Source organism: Amphimedon queenslandica, unplaced genomic scaffold (genome assembly GCF_000090795.2).
Source record: "Amphimedon queenslandica unplaced genomic scaffold, v1.1 AMPQUscaffold_13519, whole genome shotgun sequence".
In the NCBI taxonomy this organism is placed as follows: domain Eukaryota; kingdom Metazoa; phylum Porifera; class Demospongiae; order Haplosclerida; family Niphatidae; genus Amphimedon; species Amphimedon queenslandica.
The window spans coordinates 336819-359774 of record NW_003546245.1 but is presented as its reverse complement, the minus strand read 5'-3'; the positions used below and the strand labels follow the sequence as shown (position 1 = coordinate 359774).

At 35.7% G+C, this 22956-nt stretch overlaps 2 protein-coding genes across 2 annotated transcripts; both read right to left on the bottom strand.

Moving 5' to 3' along the window:
• Window positions 1–308: 308 nt before the first annotated feature.
• LOC100633457 (DNA-dependent protein kinase catalytic subunit) lies at window positions 309–22928 on the bottom strand. Its single transcript, XM_019997181.1, has 95 exons — window positions 22743–22928; window positions 22069–22145; window positions 21927–22019; window positions 21795–21869; window positions 21670–21734; window positions 21573–21616; window positions 21398–21510; window positions 21254–21356; window positions 21116–21202; window positions 20966–21030; window positions 20825–20917; window positions 20572–20727; window positions 20305–20493; window positions 20086–20254; window positions 19878–19933; window positions 19608–19724; window positions 19417–19554; window positions 19235–19365; window positions 18936–19101; window positions 18773–18877; window positions 18600–18719; window positions 18331–18505; window positions 18057–18151; window positions 17818–18001; window positions 17710–17768; window positions 17563–17640; window positions 17448–17516; window positions 17289–17396; window positions 17055–17153; window positions 16862–16989; window positions 16143–16237; window positions 15809–16039; window positions 15602–15671; window positions 15157–15541; window positions 14980–15102; window positions 14810–14904; window positions 14421–14736; window positions 14315–14363; window positions 14131–14264; window positions 13873–14082; window positions 13737–13826; window positions 13594–13661; window positions 13446–13548; window positions 13247–13374; window positions 12981–13185; window positions 12761–12939; window positions 11606–11840; window positions 11249–11509; window positions 9475–9726; window positions 9247–9420; window positions 9039–9178; window positions 8824–8961; window positions 8653–8761; window positions 8459–8592; window positions 8220–8369; window positions 7901–8077; window positions 7743–7844; window positions 7453–7663; window positions 7200–7368; window positions 6839–7149; window positions 6660–6791; window positions 6436–6615; window positions 6159–6243; window positions 5946–6060; window positions 5740–5878; window positions 5578–5655; window positions 5408–5518; window positions 5123–5347; window positions 4949–5063; window positions 4787–4898; window positions 4607–4666; window positions 4428–4533; window positions 4310–4366; window positions 4116–4245; window positions 3927–4058; window positions 3789–3874; window positions 3564–3732; window positions 3461–3486; window positions 3264–3398; window positions 3067–3189; window positions 2896–2978; window positions 2746–2830; window positions 2488–2682; window positions 2234–2447; window positions 2119–2186; window positions 1946–2068; window positions 1768–1865; window positions 1634–1714; window positions 1500–1586; window positions 1370–1441; window positions 1120–1321; window positions 878–1066; window positions 771–816; window positions 645–723; window positions 309–590 (listed from the first exon to the last, which is right to left on the bottom strand). The coding sequence occupies exons 1-95, from the start codon at window positions 22870–22872 to the stop codon at window positions 386–388; spliced, it is 12474 nt and encodes a 4157-aa protein (XP_019852740.1). The 5' UTR covers window positions 22873–22928; the 3' UTR covers window positions 309–385.
• LOC109582482 (short-chain collagen C4-like) lies at window positions 10077–11194 on the bottom strand. Its single transcript, XM_019997208.1, has 2 exons — window positions 10702–11194; window positions 10077–10649 (listed from the first exon to the last, which is right to left on the bottom strand). Exons 1-2 carry the CDS (start codon window positions 10769–10771, stop codon window positions 10111–10113), a joined length of 609 nt encoding a protein of 202 aa, XP_019852767.1. The 5' UTR covers window positions 10772–11194; the 3' UTR covers window positions 10077–10110.
• Window positions 22929–22956: the final 28 nt, after the last annotated feature.

Here is a 22956-nt window from a genome sequence, read left to right as displayed (position 1 = left end):
TTATACCAGCAGCATTCTGTCTAGGGTCTAGGGAAACTACCTAGGAAAACACGGGGGGGGGAGTATATCTTTTATCTTCAAAAACAAAACAGTTCAGTCATGCTGCAATCTTGTACCGTAATCACCTGTATAAACCACGAGTAATTAATGGACAGTACACAGACACACACATAATAGATCCAGACTGGCAGTGGCTAATAATTGTAGAGAAATAGCTCGATCTGCTACTTCTACCACTCTTAAGTAAGTTGATTTTCCTCGATTTTCCCATACTGAAAGTTCTATAATTCCCCACCCATCACACAAAATTTTAACGAATAACCTGTTCATAATTTGTAGGACATGTAGTTTATACTCAAAGTCTGTGCATACAGTAATAATAATGTTATACCCATGCCTCCCAGCCACCATAAGTTCTACCCAGTACATTACTATCAGTAGCATGATCAATAAGACAATCAACCTGGTCTTCTACACTGTCACATCTTTTACCAACTCTAGCACGAAGATTAGTGCTAGAGTCACCAAGAAGAATTCCCTTTAGGTATTTGAACTCTGGCTTATTCTTAAAACCATGTTCCAAATCAATACTATTATAAAGATGGAGAGAGATGTACTAGCTAGCATATCACTATGATACTCACAGCATTAAATGAGACGAGTTGAATCCAAGCAACTTCTTTCTACATATATTGACCTTCTCTTTGGGATACCAAGTGTTATCTGCAAATGAATGTAATAACAAATGCATTTTATTTCAGTTATTTTACCATCAGTATTTATCTTTTGAGCTAAAGCTTGTTTCTTAGCATTAGACTATATATAAAGGAGAGAGAGAGAGAGTTAGGCATGCATACTTAAAATTTAGAGCTTCTACCTCCCACTCCAAAGATGGCTCTTTGATAAACACATCCATAGTGTTTAAGAGTAAAGTAGGCGAGTGTCTTAGCGCCCTTAAAGTGTGTATCATGCAGCTGCGGAGCTGCCCAGAGACTTTGTGAGGCAAGAGAAGATTAACGAATTGTGGAGTTAATCTAAACGGCATCAGCTCAGGCAGTGGAAGAAACTATAAAAAGAATAAAAATTTTAAAAAGAAATAATATTAATGATAGTATCTACTTGAGTTGCAGAGTGGAAAGCGTGTCCAAAGTCAATCCCAACCAACTGTCCTGTTTCCATGTCAACCATAAAGTTAGAGAGATGCCTGTCGCCAATGCCAAGAATATACTGGCAGATGTTAATGACCGATAGACTTTGAATGAAAGTGCATCTTAGGAGAAGAAAGGATTCACTGGTAGAGGCTAAGCTTATTAGTGAACGTCTATATTAAAAATCATGGACATAAAATGAGATATATCAATCAGTAAACCTCAGTAAATCCCAGGGAACTGCCGATACGATTCTCCTGTATTCTTTCTTCACTTCATCAGCTTTTAATTTCCTGCAATACATGTACATGTATAATAATACAAATACATGCTATTCTTTTTGTAACTTACTTGTACATCTCATAGTACCAATTAACATAATTTGATCCTCCAAACTTCTGCTCTAGCCACTTCTGATTCATCTTACTAGCAGCTGGTCTAAAAACAATTTAAACAGCCAAAGACTATACGTACTAAAGACTTACAGGCTCTTCTTCTCAGGATCTGATAATTGTATGAAATCTTTCAGTGGCATTGTATTCCTAACCCATTCAATCAGTCCAACTCTTCAAAACAATAAAATTGCTAATTATAATATTGAGTATTTTGACTATGATACCTGGGTGTGACAGGGATCACGCTGTATGTTCTTAAATTGAGTCTACGTTGAGAGCAAATAGGATCATCAGATAGTACCTTATTCATTGTTTCAAATAACTAAAAAGAGAAAAGAGATACAAAGAGAAAATAAATGGTAATAAAGAAAGACAAGAGACAAAGTCATTCAAACGTTGTACCTGTTCAATTCTTTGATCAAGTCTCAAATCTTCACCTCCTTTGACAAGGAACATGTACTCCCTCGTGTCGTCACCAATAATCGTCAGTCTCTTTGGTTTCCTCAAAGAACTGAGTATCAGTACCTAGTATAAGTCATTGGACTTATAATAATAAAGCATATATATGCACATACCTTGGCATCAAAACGAGTTATCTTTGCATGATATTCAGGGAGAGGTTTAGACCTGCCATCATAAAGACCTAAATATAACTCAAAACATACATTACACCACAAGGATCTTTCTTACCAGGCACCTCAATGACTTGAAGATAATCTTCCTGTCTAAAAGTATCCAGCCACGGGCTGTAATCTTTTAATAAAGCAGAAGAAGAAAATTTGTTCAAACTCTCTCTCATTTTATTATAAACTTCATTAAAAGCACTAGCTAGCTGTGTTCCAGACATACTAATAATCTTTGCACCTCCCTTGCCAAACTTATCCTCAATATTTTTTGCGTAAGCCTATCAAAATAAATATATTATAGATACATAAATGACTAACTTGAGCAAAAGTTTTCTGTCTTGCTCCTTTTTGAAGTGATGGACTCCCTCCATACAGTGACTTGTCCCCTAGCCCTGACCTAGTCTCCAGTAATTGTGAGTACATTTGCTCCCAAACTCTTTTAATTGCATTCTTGTCTCTCTTGGGAACAGTGACAGAGCCAACCAGTGGCTTTAACTCATTATCATACCAGTCCTAATGATTAATAATAATAATAATAATAATAATAATAATAAATATAATTGATTAATTTTTTACCTTCCATGCTAGCTCTGGTGAATTAAGCTGCTCTAGTGCAGCTATGAATTCATCCATTAGTTGACTCTGAAGCTTCTCCTTCAATCTGTGATGATAAACAACAACAAAATATAATTGTATTAACAACAATTATAAGAGTCACTTCATTACTTTTCAAAAAGTTCCTTCCCTTCACTATTATTGTGTCCAAATTTGTATCCACTACTGCTCATTCTGAAAGCATAATATAACGACTATAAAAAGAAAGAAAGACATATCTAGTTATCTACAGTAGCTGCATGAACCATAAAATTATTATATATTATGATAGTAACTAATGACTTGTGGGTAAGTATCAGCAATCCTTATCAGTATATCATGCACAGCTCTTGATTCTGGTTTATCCACTAGAGCTATCATTTGATTTATCCAACCTATGAACATCCAACACGGAATAGTTGAGCTCTATCAAAGAATTAATGAGAAGGTGAAAATTAAAAGACAATCTTTATCAATAAAGAAATGAAGTAAACACAGACTTTATTAATCATTAGATCCATTGTGTCAGGATGTGCCTCGACAAGTTGAAGTAATCTTGGGAAGAGCTCCCTGGCTTTGCTTGAACCAAGAGACATTGCAGTTAGCGTGTGATTAATAATAATGGAAGGAAAAGACTGCAAGAAATATAAATAAAGGATTTAAACATGTGTGTACAACAATATTCAATATATTATACTTTTGTATCCAATCCTGTTGATTGCTCTAAAAAAAGAATAAAAAAAGAAAAATTAAACCCACTCTTTATTCCTTCCTACGTCTCATTCTCTCCTCTTTCTCACCGTCATCATGGTCTTCCTGACGTAGTGCATTGTCACAAAATCCAAACAATTCCTCTAAACTCTGGACAGTGGGGACTGGATCTTTAGTCAGTGGATTAAGAGTAGTACCAGATCTAACACCAGCATTGAATGAAGATAATGCTTGTATCCATAATCCTTCAGATATAGCCTAACACACATAAATAATAATAACACAAATAATGATATATACAGTAGAGGATTCACTTTGGTTGAAGTAGAAGGTGTTCCACCAATCAAAGAATTAAGTTTAGTATTTCCATCATTACTCAGGGCACTTAATGCCAACATGCCTAACAATGTGTAGGTAATGATTTGAACTGCCAGTTGCCGTCAAATGCTTACCATCTTCTGGAGTGGCAAATATCTCGGCCATTTTGTTCAGCAGTTTACCCAGTAGCACATGATGCTGTGATATAAATGGCTTACTTGATATGGCCCCCTTGCCACTACCACCTAATCTTCCTTTGAAATTGTCTATAAAGAAAGCATGTAATTATAATGCTCCTTTAACATGTGTATATATGTACTAACCCATTTGGCATGTAAGTGATATTACAGCCTCCATGTCGGTAGGCGATGGGTCCTGATGAATCCGGTCAAGCCTCACCTTTATTAAACTATGCAACCATCTTAGCTGAATGAAATAATTATCAGGAAAATCCTATCAAATATAAAATAATAAATAAATAAATTGAGAATATAATTATCATATGCAGCTTATTAACCTTTAAAATGGATTTCTCGACAATTTTCAAATAATTCTCAGCAACTGGATAATTAGACTTGAGAGAAAGATGAGGAATTGTAATACATTTACTGCATTAAATTATCATTTTATTATACTTGAGTCCTAGCAGCGTCAGCAGCTCTCATGAACATGTTAATGTTTTCATTTTTCATCATTGAGTCTACACTACAGCTGCTACCATCATCATCAAGTAGGTATTCACTAAAATAAAGAAGAGAATATGACAACAATACATCACTATGTACAACTATTAAATGCTAATAGCAATACTTACCATTGCTGGCTGAGCACTGAGTCTTGAAGTTTAGTTGATATCTTTCTTAACATCATCCACCTTTACATCATACATTTGGTAATAAAAAATGATTAAAGTGAGTTCATATATACATACATGTAGACCAGTATCATATACAGTAGATCTGCTCTACTAAATGTGTTATTCTTGTCAACTCACCTTGTGGTAATGATGTCATCCCAAATCGGGACTGGATCAAGTTTAGGGTCTGGGAAACGTTTCCTCCATTTCCTCAATAAATTATTCACAGGGCCCGGACTGCTGAAATTATCTAATGAAGCATAAAACACATAAACACATACACACATGGTGTACTGTTACCATTAGATTTCATGAAAGTAATAAACTCATTCATTTCAGTTAGTCTCTGTAATGATTGCACAGTTGATGAAACTGCTCCAGTTGAAGATGATATACCATCTTGTACTGACCAAATCTAAAAAAAATAAAAAAAAAAATATATATATATATATTTATAATCTCATATACATGTACTTGTTGCTTTGCTTTCAATGAGAGACTGAGGTAATAATAGGCTCTGTCATAATCATCTCTTAGCACATAGGAGAGTGTTAGTTCCTGAGGATAATGAGACTCTAAGACGGAACGGTTTGCCTCTTCTGATAAGCTTTTATCAAGAAATGAGGCTAGACCATGATCAGAATCATCAGTGCACCATAGCTTTAACTTTGAAGAGAGGACAAATGGTAGGTAATGCTCCTATAGGAAGAGAGGGAAAGAGAAAAAGGTGAACTGCAATTGCAATGTACATGCATATACTTGACAATAAGAGTCTTTCCACAGCTGCTCTAGTTTCGAATTAGTCTCTTCGCCAATATTACAAGTTGAAGCTTTCTCTAGATCTTTCCATTTTGTCAAGTGAGAGTATGCCTGAATGATCATGAATGATAATGTAGAGTATTGACTCAACATTGGCTGCAGTGAATTACATTGAGTAAAGAGTCTTCCCATAAATCTTCTTCAACTTGTGGTGGAGACTCACCTTGAGGCCAGTCAAAATCTATGGCCTACAGAGAGAGAGAGAGTATGAGTGAAAAAAAGAAGAGAAGGAGAATTAATATGGTTACTAACAGATGCATCAAGTCAAGTACCTTCTTGTACAAGTTGAGGGCAGTGAGGTAGTCTCCTCTTTCCTCTGCTTCTAATGCTTTTCTTGTCACATCCTTGGTGTCATCAAGGTTGGTGAATATCCCATGAAGAACATCATAATCTTCCAATGACTTATACAACCTGATGTCACAAGAAAGGAACATAAAATAAAATATAAATCAGTATTATTATTAACTATCATAAGTACCTTGCTAACTCAATCCATGTCTCAGTGACTTCGTTACTTTTATTGGTACGTGATCTTTTAGCACTTTTACTTGAGTCAACATTCAATAGGAGCTGTTTCTCTAGTAGCATTATACCTGCATGATGAAGAGAAGAGAGAGAGAGAGAGAGAGAGAGGGAGAGAGGGAGAGAGAGAGTGCAAGAACATGTAAACTTTTAAAATAATTCATTTTACCAGTGAATTCTTGTTTGCTTGCAAGACTTGATGTGGTAATGCTAGGAGGCTTTATCTTCAAACTATTTTCATAATAACAAATATCCTACAGATACATAATATCACATTTAATATTCATGTAAGATTTGCCAATTTTTAAAAAAGCATGTGATCTATTAATTCAAAATGGGCTTTAAATAAAGTTGTACATGGATTGATGCTTTCATGCCATGTGCAGTTAAGTTTCAACTAATTCCAACAACTTTCTTTTAATTTTGAGTTGGTGATTGTGTATTACCTGTAGACTCCCAATGAATGGAGGATAGTATTGAGTAGAGCAGTCAAGTATCGTGTTAATGTTTCCCTCTATTACTCCTTTAGTGGCAGCTGCATCTTCTTCAGTTAGTAAGTGATCCAATTGTGAGAATATCGAATTAAACAGTGAGCAAAATAATAGTCTTGCTAATCCACTGTCATTCTAATGGAGGAAGATTAATAATGAATAAAAATATATGCACTAACTTGAGCCAATGCCTGGAGAGGTCTGATCAATTCTGAGTGTTTTATTTGAATATCAGGTAGTTCTCCCATCCTATACTTTCTGTACATCACAACATAGCTTTGTCTGGCAGCTCTCCTTTGCTTTTTAAGCTCCTGAAGCAAAGAAGAGTAGAGAGAGTTAGAACTATATATACACTTACTTCTCTTCTCATTTTCTTCCTTGCTTCATTCATAGCAAAGAACGAGCTAACCATTTCTTTGTCTTTAAGAGCTCGTTTCTTAAGTTGCAATACTTGCTTTCTCTTTTCCTCCTTAGTCTCCCCTCCCTCGCTCTCCCCAACTTTACCTAACCTCTCTGCTGATATTCTCAGAGGGTTTTTAAGTGGAGGTCTCATCGTCGGACGAGTAAATAATAGGGAGGAGTCTGAGGTAGGCGTGGCTCCGACGGTAAATGAAGGCACTGAATAATCAACCGATTGAGCTGATGGAGTCATCCAATTGTAGCTGCTCTCTAATTAGAAATATTCATAACACATCATATATTGTCACCATTATGATAACCTTGTCCTTGTGTTGGGGTAAAAGCCAGCGACTGTTGGACGGTAGCACGAAGCATTCCCGTTCCTATGCTCCCAGTATCAGACTGGGTCTGAGATAATTGGGTGGCGGCAAACAATGGAGTCATCTGCAAGTGTCTCTGCTGCCAGGAGAGATCAATTTCCTTATAATCCTAAACGACATTGTACACATTAGGAGGACCAAAAATGTTGATCATAAAACAAACTTCAGAATGATGCATAAGTACATTTCTTACCTCAAATCTACACTCCGAGAGAGGAGTATCAAACAAAACTCTGTTATAGTCAGGGCTCCTTGAAGTTAACTCAAGCAAGAGGTTAGTTGCATGATAGAGAAACTGAGTCTCTGTCTTTTTAGAATACAGGGTGACCAGCAGCTGGGTTAACCTGTCCAGCGTATTCGAAGACAAGTTACTCTCTTGATTCCAATACTCGTACATCTTTAGCCTAAAACAACAATAACAACAATAAATAACAATAATAACAATAACAACAACAGTATACTAATGATAATCAAGATGTTTACTTGACTTCATTTGATTCATCCCCTAATCCAAGAAGGAGCTGATCTCTTGATATAGATCGAATCATCTTCACAGAATCATCAGATTCAGACTGATCATCAGTACTATAGAGGAACAGAAAGAGAGTAAGATTAAAGTATATATGTACATGCCCACTGACCATAGCTTATTATAAACTCTCATTAAAATGTTATACAATACAATCCTGCATTGTATACTGCCATGTTTACTGAACGAAGCAATGAGGATTGGTACTATCTCTGACAACTGATCATTAGTTAACTGAACAAGGAGTTTCTGTACTATACTTAGACTAGCTGTTTGGGTAGCTTCATCCCTAGGGAAAGGAAGATACACATAAAGGAAAGAAAAAAGGAGAAGTAGTGATAATAATAATAAATAATAATATAACCAATCATACTAATACTCATAATAGTACAACAATACTCAATTGTAGGTAAGATGCTGATTCATCTCACCTATGCGAGATCATGGTATGAAATCCTTTGTCCTTTAGCTTGAGGTAAAACTGAGGCTGCACATCAGCCTGGGTATCCAATATCTCAAGACAAGAGCTACGAAACACTCCCTGAAGTGACGGCAGGAGGAACAAGAGTTTTTCGACAAATCTAACAACAAGAAATTCAAATAATTAAACTACTGAAGATATATCCAGTACACATTATAATTGTACATGAAGCATTCTGTTCATCAGTACCTTGGGACGATTTTGTTGTAACAAAGAGTAATTTTGTGGAGACAGGTAATAAATTTGTCCTCTGATTTCTCCAAAGGCTGAGATAATTTGAATAATTGCTCACCGACCATTTCTTCAAGCCTGTCAAGAAATGGCTAAGAGAGAGAGAGAGAGGAAAGGAATATTAAGAAGAGAAAGAAGAGGTTGTGCTTTACATCATAAGATTCTGCCATTCTCTTCATTATCATTCCTAATACTTCAGCAGCTGCTGCATAAATTAGCTTATACTTAAAAGTCAAATTATTGACAAATATCTTGTAATACCTACAAGTAAAATATCAATATCAGTATCAATATCAGTATCAGTATCAATATCAGTGACTTACAGTCCTTGATCCAGTGATCCAGCAGTGTTTGTATCGTAAGGATTCAACTCGTTGGCAACAGCAATACCGACCAGCTGTATACCACTTAGATTAGATACAGTGGACTTGTCTGAGTTACTGAACTGATCATACAACACTCTAAATAAAAATAAAAATAATAATAATACAATTGTATTTTAAATTTGTCCACACTCTCTTTCTCTCTCCCCTCTCACCTGGTAGGAATATCAATTTTATCCTTCCACAGCTCAACCATAGTCCTAACTATTTCAAGATTGTTGCGTAGGATGGATCTATTCTTATGATTGGACCTCAACATGATGTACTCTAAAAGTTGACTACCAAGAAATCTATCCTAAAAATGAATAAAAGAATAAAAAAAAAAAACATAAATAAATAATTAGTAAAGGTGTGCTATTATACTTCAATAATAGCTGTGCTAGACCAAGAGAGCATTGTAGCAATTGCATCTACTGTAAAATAATCAAGTCCATTTTCTCCTCCTCCCACTGCTCCTCCCATTCCGGCAGTGCTGTCTCCGCTGAGTATAAACTGTGTAAGGACTGGTAACCAGTGTTTAGCATATGGCTGGAATATCTAGAATTTTAAAAATAATAATATCAACAACAACAACAACAACAAATTCTTAACCTTTGGTCTGTTGGTGATTAATCTGACTATAAACAATTTAATGTTTCTGCCAGTTCTACTATCAGTCATTCTTTTATGCAAAGGCGTCATCCAAGGAGGCATTTCAGGACTATCTCCTGACGGAGCCGGCGTTATCTTGTTGATGATCATGTGATCCAGTAGCTTCATTAGCGGAGTCATGCACTCGTGAATATTCAAATCATCTTCTTCCAACTGCTCCTCAGATACAACGTATGATGAGGCCTCCTGAGACTAATAAAATAGTAAAATGAAAATATTATTATAATAGACATGCAATATACTACCAAAGAGCAATAAAGCAATGTTATGTGGCCAGTGCTATGAATGTTAGAAATGATAACAAGGTATTCTTGTGACATGCAATCTAAACTATTTTAGTATCAGCACAAAACCAATTTTTGAAAGTTAGGCAAGTACTGGTGTTATGTATGTAGCCAGATCCACCATCAATATAAATAACTGCAAAAGCTTTTTATGCTCAAAAGTTTATTTATTACCATCATTTTATTGTTTATTAACATTTTATTAGTATCATTATTTCAAAAAATCATCACAAATCAATTAAAAAACTAATCAAAGTCTCTACATGTATGTATATGTATATGCAAAATAGTTTCATTTTGAGCAGACGGCACAAGCCAGCTCTTTTGTTGTGCGATACGGAGGGCAGGGAAGGCCATGACAGGTGGATGTCACGTGATGGATAGATGCTTCTGGATCCAGTCGAGATGTTCCAGGTACTGTCTCTACGTTAATATCTAGACACTCGTATAAAACATTGTTAGGATGAGCATAATACTCAGCAATGAGGTAGCCATTGTATTCTAGTGTCCATGATCGAGGACATGTTACTTTTGCTGGTATCATTATTACTGATGACTTATTGGAGTTAATAAGGCACACTGCACAAGGTGCTGTGTATTCAACCTGAGAAGGATAAAGACGTAGTTGATACTCTGCCCCATAAAGGAATGATTCAGTACGAGGAGTACCAACTCCAACCGACCAGTACTCCGGTTCTTTTGGTAGGCAGATATATTGTGCTCCACCACCGGATTCAGAGTGCTTGCTACCAGCCATCATGCCTTCGTACACAAGTGTAGCACCAGTGCTATCTGTAGGACATGAGGTCTGACCCCATCGAGTGTATGTCACTGTAGAAAGGAAATGTAAAGCTTCAGCTAAAGTTAGCAAATGATATATTACCTGCACTGATGCTTTGGCTGCCAAAGAGGATCAAAGTAACTATCAAGAGAGATAAAGCGAGAATACCCATTTTTGGACTTGATGGCTATATGGTGCTTGGAGTTTCTTTTCTCTTGGTATTTATAGCTACTTTTATTTCCATTGGTAGGTCATGGTGAATAAATGTAGGCAGGACTTCCTACTTGACCTTAAGACTCCTCTGAATGAGCAGCAATAATGATGGATGGGCATTGGGAAATTATGAAAACCAGACTATTTTTATAGGGTGCTGGTTCTTTAGGCTGAGGTTTTAAAACTATTGAGTCTAGTGTCAAAGTTCATTTAGTGAATTAGTATGACACTCCCAGTAGCTTTTATGAATAGTAATGTTAATGAAGCATAGTACATTTATATCATTTACAGAAATTGCAAATGTGTAGGCAATTTAGCCAAAGTAAAAGATACTACAACCCATTTCTTGATATAAAAGAGATGTAGTTTATCCATGACTATACAAAGTACTAACATTATTTACATGTTTCTCTTTGCTGCTATAGTGAAAACTTACATTTCCTGAATCTTCATCAATACTACTACTCTCGGTAGATGCTCCTCCGCCTACAGACCCGTACTGGTGATGATGAGGTAATGTGAAGTCATACTGAGATACGTCAGTACTCAAACTAGAGTCGGACAAATACTGAGATGAAATATATCGTGGACGAGTGCTAGGAGAGGATGATGGGCTACCACTTGAATTACCAGCTGCAGTGGATTGTTTTAAATCGTCTCTGATGGATGTGATTTGCTTTCTTCTCTTAAGAGGAGCCTAATAATAATAATAATAATAATAATAATATTATCATATTATTATTATTATTATTATTATTATTATTATTATTAATGATAAATGATGGCCACGAACTTCAAAATCAACTTGAAACTCATATTTCTTTTCACAATCAATGATGTTATCCCATAGCAGCTGTCCTTTGACAACGTCTTCTTTGAAAAGGAACCCAACAAAGAACTGTGGCTTGCTCTGTGTGCAGGATATAACGGACATTAAAGTGTTGTATGCATGGCAGTGGTACTGTCTCCTGGTTTCATAGTGGGTCCTATCACCATGGAGATCCTCTGACTTAGCGCCATGACAACACCTACAGAAGGAGTGAATCAGTCAGCATGTTTTTTAAAATGGTCATTACTCAAAAAATATTTGTCGGAATCGACTCAAACTTTCTACGTAGCATAAGGACATCAATGTGTATCAGAAAATGTAATAAAAATTTGGGGTGATTTTTTAGCCATTTTTTGGAAAAAACCATGGACTATAGTACAGCGTATTTTTCCGAAATTTGGAGTTTTAAAAAAATGATCATAACTCAAAAAATATTTGTCGGAAACAGCTCAAACTTGCTAAATAGCATAAGGACATCGATATGTATCAGAAAATGTAATAAAAATTTGGGGTGATTTTTTAGCCATTTTTTGGAAAAAACCATGGGCTATATATAGTACAGGGTATTTTTCCAAAATTTGGAGTTTTTAAAAATGACCATAACTCAAAAAATATTTGTCGGAATCAGCTCAAACTTGCTACAGAGCATAAAAACATCAATATGTATTAGAAAATGTAATAAAAATTTGGAGTAATTTTTTAGCCATTTTTTGGAAAAAACCATGGGCTATAGTACAGGGTATTTTTCCGAAATTTGGAGTTTAAAAAAATGACCATAACTCAAAAAATATTCGTCGGAAACAGCTCAAACCTGCTAAATAGCATAAGGACATTGATATGTATCAGAAAATGTAATAAAAATTTGGGGTGATTTTTTAGCCATTTTTTGAAAAAAACCATGGGCTATAGTACAGGGTATTTTTCTGAAATTTGGAGTTTTTAAAAAATGCCCATAACTCAAAAAAAAATTGTCGGAATCAGCTCAAACTTGCTAGATAGCATAAGGACATCGATATGTATCAGAAAATGTAATAAAAATTTGGAGTGATTTCGGAGCCATTTTTTGAAAAAACCATGGGCTATAGCCTTGGGTATTTTTCAATGTTCCCAGCTGCTTACTTAGTAATGGCTTGAGTGAGTTCTTTACCAGTCTGAGGGCTGCCATTACAGTAAGCAGTGTTAACAGTGCTCTCCATGCTGCTTATCAGGGACGATGGAAGACGAGTATAGAGTATCTCAATAAACTGGAAACAACACGACTTGTGTACCAACTGACACTCTAACTTAGGATCTGTCACCTGAAAAAGGGACAATAACACAGGAAAGAATAGATACTTACTCTTGCTAGTTTTGCCTCCATTATGCACATGACATCACTTATCTTCAGTACAAAGAACTCCAATAGAACAGCCGATGAACACTCCGTGAATAATGGGACACAGAGTCTCTCTCCGATACCCTTTACAGCAGCGACAGGAAAATCTTTATCATTTTTAAACATTTCGTAAACAAACTTGAGAGCATCCACTCCATCTTCAGACAATCTAAAGCAAGTAATATTGTTATTATTATTATTATTATTATTATTATCATAATTATTTTTACTTTGATATGAATTGGTGAAGACTGGTTTGTATCTTCTCTTCGCAAACATGTCTGACTTCTCGACACATAATGTTAATAATTAACTCTAAAAGAACAAGGCTACCGCTTGCTACCAAGGAATTACACAACTACAAAATATAATTTTTAAAAATAATAAAATAATAATAGCTATAAATACACGGCAGCTGCAATTCTTCACCTTTTCAATAATGTTAGTATACTCATTAAGCAGTGGGCCTCCAGCTGGTAGTTCTGATGAAGTTAGAGGAAACTGGAGGGACACAAGACGATTGAGACTGCCCCTGTAATCAGTAATCATAATTAATAGCAGAGTTGGTATATCTCACTTTAGCTGGGACTGATGCTCAGGAGATGATAATAATAAGAATGAAGGAAGAAGGTCGATCATGACAGCCTGAGAGAGTAGGGAGCAGGTGTAAGAGAAGATTATAAAAATAAAAGAAATAATAAAAAGGTATAGATCAAGTACTTTAAAATTCAATTCTAGTTTCTCGTCCCCAATCATGGCAGTGTACATGTCAACTAATGGTTTGCTAACATCAGCACTCTTTAACAGCAGCTAAAATACGTCTAATTCAATTATCATTTTAGCACATACAATGTACTTTTGGCTTCAATGCTATTATCTTTTGTAACAAGGTTACAGCTGCTGATTTCAAATCCTTGGAGCCATCTTCCCACCAAAGACTCAAGTCTTGCCAGTGAGAGATTAGCTCAGTACACAATGTCTCTACAGTCTCTTTGTTATTATTATTATTATTAATCTTAAAATCTTTCTGAACATACTCCAACAGCAAATTAAGAATCACAGACACCTGTATAAAATATTTAAAAGATTACTACTAATAATATAGATTGGTTACTTGTTGTGGGTGTGTCTTAGCATTTTTCAATAAGACGTCAATTGCCATTTTTATGTGCAATAATAATTTATTATTAATTAATCCTGAATATGTAATGTATAGCAGCAGGCCATCCTGAGCAGCAAAACTAGCGCCTAACAACAAACAAACAAAAAATAAACAAAGATAAACAATTTAAACAGACCGGCACCACTTTGAGCAGGAGAAAGAACCAGAAGGAGAAATGGCTCAACCTACATGTACACATGAAGATAAAAACTGACAAACCTTTTATACTATTTGTGACTAACACTATCACTAAGCTCCAATCCTAACTTCAAGAGCAACTCTCCAGTCAGCTTGTGCAATGGAGGCATATAATAACCAGGAGTACCATCACCAGGAGAAGAGGAGATTCCTCTAATGATAGTCAAAGCATTAGTATATAATCTCATTGCTAAGGACTCTTCTTCACTGATGCCCATTGACTTTAGTACATCACTTAAGCACTTATTGGACTCTGCTAAGTAAATGTGTCCCTGGACTAGTCTGTTAAACAGTAATATGCCACTTGATGTTGTACTCTCATTATATGATACAGGTAAGCGATTAATTACATTATTGGTCCTACAGGGAAAGGATTATTGAGTCAACATGTAGTAATTATTGTTATTATTATTTGCATTTTAGCTTAACTTACTGTCCAGTATTAATATTAGATGCAATGTATGCAATGAGGTTTTGCTTTACATCAATTGGTAGACTAGTGCACATTGCAGTCAAACAAGACACAGCCTATATAATAATAATAATAATAATAACAACAACAACAACAACAACAACAACGTGTGTGTACGTGTTAATTCTTACTGCTTCAGATATTCTCTTAGCAGTAGAAGGATCATCAGGTGCAGTATTAACTAACGATGAATAAAACAATGAGTCCATTACTATAGTGTAGAGCTCCTGAGACCACAGTGAATCAGGTACATACTACACACATACAATAACAAGGATAATAATAATATGAAGGAATCTTCATCTCACTTCAAAAGAAACAGTCTCACTCGTGTGTTTAGTTAATAGAAGTTCAATGAAAGTGAGCAACAGCTCAATAGTGCACCACTTGTTCCTTTGGTACTCTCCTCTTTCATGGATACTGGTTGCCATAGCAACCTCGGGAGAATTGACAACACCCTCAATCCCAACCAGAGCGATACACTTCAAGAAGTGATCGATACTCTTGAATAAATTGGAGGATGAAGTTGAAGAGAATATTTCTCTGGGAGACACATATTGCTCTTTTAAAAGCCACCTGTAATTATCAACAGCTGCTTGTAGGGACTGGAGCCAATTGATAGCAATATTTATATTAGGAGCAGGCGCTAGTGTTGGAGCCTTTAATATCCCACTATGACCATGTGATTCAAACCTATTAAATGTTTATGTGTCACCATTATTGTTATTGTTATTATTATTATTATAGATGTACCTAGTGACAAAGTAATTACCACCTTCACTTTCGATAGTTTTCCTAATCCACATCCTTATGTTCACAACATCTACGATGATGATACATGTACATTAAATGCTGCAGTCATAAGGCTTCATGTACATGTACATATAAGTACATGCACATGTACAACATGCCCAGTAGGACACTAAATCAGGATACTTCCTGATATTCCAGTATACTCACTAGAGGAAGGAGGGGCTAGTTGCACAAGTAGTTTCCGGCACATCTTCCTTGCTTCAGTTTCAATGGATCCACATTGAGCCAACAGCCAGGCGGTAAGAATGCTGAGGTCAGCAGATTTGAGTCCCCTGGGTACCCTCCGGTTTTTATTAGCCTTTGATAAACAAGTGGAGGACTTGGCTTTAATAATACGAGACATGTGATCCAGAGATAGGGAACACTGATCCACCGTACCTTTACAAATTTAATAATAATAATAATAATAATAATAATAATAATAATAATAATAATAATAATAATAATAATAAATAAATAATAATAGTTAAAATTTATTTACCAATTGACTGAGCGTCTTTATGGGCCAGTTTCAAACTGTTCACCATGACAACCAGCATCTCAATAATAAACACATCAACAAGGGACTCTTCCTCTCTGTTTAAATTTTAATAAAATATAACAAGGTCACACGTATGTACATGTACATGTAGCATAAAATTTTATGGTATTCTATGCTTTTAATATATACAGTCAGGGTTTTCTGGATTTTTTAAAGTTGCTCAAAAATTGAGCAAAAGTTCCTGTACTATAGTACAGAGATTTTGGCCAAAATTTGCCAAAAATGAAAAGTAGAGAATTCTCCATTTTATAAATTTTTCTGATGCATATACATGTACTTATGTTGTGTAGAAAGTTTGAGCTCATTCCAATCAAGTTTCGATTTTTTATGAATTTTTAAAGTTGCTCCAAAATCAGGCCACAGTCCCTGTACTATAGTACAGTGACTTCGGCAAAATTTTGGCAAAAATGAAAGTAGAAAATTTTATATTTTTATAATTTTATCTGATACACATACATGTACTTATGTTGCATAGAAAGTTTGAGCTCATTCCGATCAAGTTTGGATTTTTTACGAATTTTTAAAGTCATTAAAAATCAGCCTAAAGTCCCTGTACTACAGTACTGGAGGATTATTGATCAAAATTCATCAAAACATGTTTCTGGGGAATATACAATAATGAATCCACATACAGTACACATTATTGTAGTACAGTGTACCTCAGTACTGTATATATGCTGTTAAAAGCAAGGGCTGCTCCTAGCCTCTTAGCTGTGCTTGGGTGACCAGACATACTGTAAAGCCTCTTTAATAAGGACTTAGTGTTCATCGGACTACGCTCTTGTTGCTACAAAAACAATCAAGCAAATTAATAATAAATAATATCTAGGAAGACGAGAGGGTAATTATAACCTTCTTTGATGTCTGTTTGATTGACCAAACGAGGAATTCCTTAATACATTGGGCACTGAAGTCTCTTAGAGATGCATTGGTTGGATGTTCAATGCCTTCCTGTGATTAGAAGAGAAGGAGAAATATTACTAACTTAACTACAAGTGCCTGTCCTCTTTTCTCTCTTTCCCTACTATATTTCCCCTTTCTCCCTCTCTTTCTTCCCCTCTGCTTTCTCTCCCTATCAATATTCACCAGTATAGCCTCTAACAGTGTAACAGTGTCTGGGCTTTCATATTGTGTATTCCTAGTGAACCAATGTATCATTTGAAAGACAAGTGGACGAAACAGCTGCTCAGCAACCTTAACAACAAATCAATTGAATTAATAAAATAAGGTAGACATTTAATCTACCCTGTCAACATCACAGGCTAACTGCAGTGCTACTGGTATAAGCTTCTGATACAACTTGGTCATTGGATTCTGAGAGAGAGAGAAATAAACGGAGGAAGGATCAAGTATCAGTTACTTTCTTTTGAACGGATTGCTGTGTCCCCTTACCAATAACAAACAGCATGGCAGCATGAAGAAACTCACAGGCAGCAACCTAGAGAGAGAGAGGGGGGGGGGAGAGAGAGAAAGAGAGATGGTGAAGTACATGCACAAAGCGAAATACTTTAGTTTGTCTGTCGCTAGATGAAAGAGCTAATTCACAAACAGTAGGTAGATATGGATCTATAAACCATGACAATTAAAAAGAAAGTTTATTTATTAATTTATTTACCAAGGTAAATCTCAGGTTTCAGGTCAGAGAAAGGAACAGCAAACCCTAACCTCCGATCACTATCCCATGATACCAAGGAATGCTGACTTGGCACTTTTGACAAAGACTCATTGACCACACCCCCTAAGGACCCCAATAGGAGGAGTATGCGTCTACGTACTGATGTAATATCATCACGAGAACCCTGGGATTATAAAAGGATAATTTATGATAGAGTTGCAATAGGACTGTCATTTTACTTGATGTAATCCTTCGCTCCATTTTTCAACCATTTTCATTCTAGCATAACGCTTTGTTGCATATTGCTTTCCTCTACCTCCATCTTCCTCCTCTTCTATAATAATAATAATAATAATAATTATTATTATTATTATTATTATTATATAGCCTTTAAAACTTTTACAAAAATATTTTTCTATTTGTATATAATCAATTTATAAGCAGAAATGACTAAAACTTTACATATATATGTATGTACATGTACATGTACATACATATATTCTATACACATACTTAATTGAACTGATGTTGCTTTAAGGTAGTCAGCAAGGAGAGGGAGTATTTCATTGACCAGACATTGGAGTGTATCCATCTTGTCAGACTCTACAATATAGAGTGTCCATTTCTCCAATGCCTCCATGACTGACTTAGCCAATGGTAAATAACCCATCCCTATCCTAAGGGCTAACTGAAAGTGGAGAGAGAGAGAGAGAGAGAGAGAGAGAGAGAGAGAGAGGGGGGAGGAGGGATAAATGAGAGAGGGTATATGTGAATGGATATACTTTAATGGCTGGTATGAGTTCCTTGAAATCACTAACAACCATCTCTTTGGGAAGCACTAGTATCAGATGAAGACAAGAAGCTAATAAATCATCTTTGTACTGCTGCATTTGAACTACCACCTGGAAAGTTTCAGAAATGTTAAAAAATTCCCTCCCTCTCCCCTCTCTCTCACTTCTTTAATAAATGAACTAAACAAAAAATAACAACTCTGCCTGTCAGTTCTCTCTTCAGTTTCCATGGCAACATCATCATCACCTGTGCCTTGACCACTCAAATCCTTAAAACAAAAATTTTAAAATATAAGATCAAAACGAAATAGACGCGTCATATCTTACATGTACATCAAAAAAATGCGTCTTGTTGCATATCGAGAGACAAACGGTGAGTAGCTTATAAAACCCACTGACTAGAGGGTAGCGAGTTGCCAAGGAAACGACCTCTTGAGAAAAAGTCAATATCCAAGGAGTAAATAATGAGAGAGAAACAGATGGAATCACCTTCCTAGAAGAGACAATTTATGGACAATAACTTTTTGGTTTTCATAGCAAGCAACCACAAAAGTAGAGCTTGCAATGAATGCTCTTAATATCTCCATTATAACTACAAGGAAGGCTTATCCTATAGTAGGCCTTACTTTGCTAATTCTACAAGATTAATGAAAATTTGAAAATCTTTTGGTACAGCAGGCTGCCTGCCTAAAACTGGATCTGATGTAATCACTGGATCTCCTCCACCTGATCCTCCTCCTCCTTCTCCCTCATTCGCCTGTTAACAATGGAACTATATGTACTTTAACTCTCTTGCATATTGCATTACCATGATGCCATCTTCAGTAGTAGAGGCAGTAGTGAAGTCCAGTTTCCTTAATATATTAAGTAATGATTGTATGAATTCTGAATAGACAAGTTGATGTATGCTTTGTCTCAGCTCCAAGTCAAAGTCCATTCCCATACCCTAAGAGTTGGTATGGGAATGAAAAGGTAACTTGGGGAATTTCTTTTTTATACTTTGAGTTTCTTATAATCAATTAATTGTATCCATAATTGAACATAGTCAAGATAAGACATAACTTTATCGTTGCTATCAGCCAATGGAGCAGCTGTTACCACTGCACTATCGTCGCCCTAGAGAAGGAGAAAAAAAAGTATCAAATATATTCCGTACATGTACATGCTGCCATTATTTATGCCTCAATCATCAAGTATTGATATACAGCATACATGTACAATGCATGTACATGTGAATTATAAAAACATTAAAAACTAATTAAAATGTACCTGGACAGCTTCAATAACAACAGGAAGCGAGCAGCTCCTTATGACACCTTGATAAACTGTACAAAATAAACACACACAAAATGTATAAACAAGTATGATTATAGTACCACTATCAATGACAAGTCAAATGTCAACATAAAATGAATAATCGATTAAAATAAATAAAATAAATAGCAATGGAAGTCTCAGGTACTGTATGTAGACATACCAATATGAGACAAGAATTGTTTAAATGAAGTCGGTATTGAAGAGACTGCCATTATCAACTTGAGGAGAGACACAGACCCCTGATATCTAACATGACTTGAAAGGAAAGGGTAGCAATGAAACAATAACACAGATAACTTCTGCAATGAAGAGAGACAGACATCAGGCAACTACAATAAAAGGGACAAGACAAATAAAATAGAATTTATCATTGACTAACATTTTGAATCTCTTTGCTAATGTTCGCTAGTGCTTCAATGAAAGTGGGTAAGAGAAATCTCTCCTCAAATGCTACACTACTACTGCTGGTGGTGAAGTCCACACTAGCTAGAAACAGCTGCTCGCTCCTTTGAACCATCTCACCAAACATAAAGTGTAAATCCTCCATTGACCCATATAATCTACAGGGCTAAGGGAGGAGGGAGAGAGAGGGGGAGAGAAAGTAGGAGAAATGTTAATACAAGTAGATGAGTAAAGGCAGCTGTACTTTAGCAAAGTGCCCATAGCCTTTAACAGCAATGGATAATAGTCTGTGATTAATGTCAGGATCGTTCATCAATGAACGAAAGCATTTCATGAAAAACTTATAATTAGAAATCCCAAGCTCTCTGCTAATACTGGGATCAGATATCTGAGTAGAAACCTGATGGAGAAATAATAATAATAATAATGATGATGATGATGATGATGGTGACAGATTAACGAGTCTATGATACAGAATAAAAGATTAACTCTTGCACCTCTCTGAAGAATGATCCAATGGCATTAACTGCTACTACTCTGCATTCTTTGTTCTTGTGGTTTGACCAGCTGGACAGACTCTCGTACATGTGCTGCATAAAAATACACCGAGTTAATTATCAGACAAAGCACACACCCACTTCAGAGTCTTTGACTAAATATTCTCTAAATTGAGCCGCGTGACGACTAATTAGGCTCAAACCAGCTGCAAATAATTAAGAAAAGACCAATAACAACAACGACAACAACAACAACAACAACAACAACAACAACAACAACAACAATGGTACCTCTTGGGACCTCATATCGAGTTAAATTAGCTAGAGGATCGATGGCCATTCTTGTATACTTGTATATATCTTGAGCATAAACTGATCCTGTACAAAATACAACACTCCCCCAATCTCCCTTCTCTGTATCACTCTTACCTTCAGATGCTGATTGTGAGAAGTTGTTCAAGTATGCCGTGAGTCCGTACAAGCAGCCTGATATTATCGGTAACTCTGGCTTCTTTGTCTTTTTGACAGTCATCTAAAGAGAAAGTACTACATAACTGTCTGTTATCAGCTTACCTCAGATTTAAGGTTACTCATATAAATATCGATCAGTCGCGAGGATATCTTTACGAGATGCTCAGGAAACCATTCGCAAAGAACTCCCAGCAGGTGATAGATCCCTCCTCTAACTGTACATGATATGGGAGAGAAGGGGCATGAAATATTGGGGGTAACTTCATTCGCTTCTAACTAGTAGCAGAATGCTTGGTTGGTAGTAATGCAGCTTGGAAAAATCTTAAATAAATATATTTTAAAAATTATTCTAAAGAAATAAAAATTGATAATACTTGTCGGCAATTTTTGGAATATCAAGATCATGAGAATACTCAGTCTTTCCGCATAACTCCAGAGTCTAGAGCAGAAAGGGAGGGAGTATAAAACTGCAAGTTGTGTAGTTCTTATATATTCTTACATTTATTAATAAATTGAGGGTAGCGTTTTTGACTTTAGCAGATTTTTCCCTCATAAAGATAAAGACACAGACATCCTAACATAAATAATATTACAAGTACATCATTAATATTATAAAATCAATTAATGTTACAGTGATTGGTACGATATGCGACAGAACACGCCTACTAAGGTTCTTAACAAAATTACTGAGCAACTTCAACAATTCTTCTTTGCAGCTGGCAAACTGTGCAAAGGATTGGAATAATCCACACCCACCAACCGTAATGGCCTACCTCCTCTAGTGTAGTTACATCATGAAGAAACTTGAGGATACCATTATCAGGATTAAACAATACTGAGCTTGAATAGGCTATGTGTGTGTGTGTGAGAGAGAGAGAGAGAAAGGCATCGTAAAAAATCCATACTTGATCGGAATCAACTCAAACTTTCTACACAACTTAAGAACATGTATATGTATCAGATAAAAATATAAAAATGGAAAATTCTCACCTTGCCATTTTTGGCAAAATTTGGCCAAAGTCCCTGTACTATAGTACAGGGACTTTTGCCCGATTTTGGAGCAACTTTTAAAAATCATTAAAAATCCATACTTGATCGGAATCAACTCAAACTTTCTACACAACATAAGAACATGCATACGTATCAGATAAAAATATAAAAATGGAAAATTCTCACCTTGCCATTTTTGGTAAAATTTGGTCAAAGTCCCTGTACTATAGTACAGGGACTTTTGCTCGATTTTGGAGCAACTTAAAAAAATCGTAAAAAATCCAAACTTGATCGGAATCAACTCAAACTTTCTATGCAACATAAGTACATGCAAAAGCATCAGAAAAAATATAAAAATGAAGAATTCTCTACTTTTCATTTTTGGCCTCCTAATATCAATGGTGGCTGTATACATATATAAGTTCTAATTAATTCCTTTTACAATCAATTCCCATACCTAACTCAGACTCTGTTATTTGCTCAACACAAAGAGAGTACAAATCTGAAGCTACTTCAGTTGCATAAGAGTAACGCTGGGGAGAAGAAGAGTGAAGACTCTCCCACAAACTCTCGATCCGGGACTCCATGAAGGACTAGTCCACGTTCAATTCAATAAGGACACGCCTACTTAATCAAAACACGTGGTGACACGTGTGCAACTATTAAGTCAA

What these genes read in the sequence shown, in the direction of transcription:
- LOC109582482 (XM_019997208.1), bottom strand. Translation starts at nt 10,771, where the DNA reads ATGGGTATTCTCGCTTTATCTCTCTTGATAGTTACTTTGATCCTCTTT. An exon ending in CAGCCAAAGCATCAGTGCAG is followed by an intron (nt 10,650 to 10,701) that starts GTAATATATCAT and finishes TCCTTTCTACAG; the next exon opens with TGACATACACTCGATGGGGT.
- LOC100633457 (XM_019997181.1), bottom strand. Translation starts at nt 22,872, where the DNA reads ATGGAGTCCCGGATCGAGAGTTTGTGGGAGAGTCTTCACTCTTCTTCT. An exon ending in TTGATGAAGATTCAGGAAAT is followed by an intron (nt 9,727 to 11,248) that starts GTAAGTTTTCAC and finishes CTATTTTATTAG; the next exon opens with TCTCAGGAGGCCTCATCATA. An exon ending in GTTCCCTGGGATTTACTGAG is followed by an intron (nt 1,322 to 1,369) that starts GTTTACTGATTG and finishes TTTTTAATATAG; the next exon opens with ACGTTCACTAATAAGCTTAG.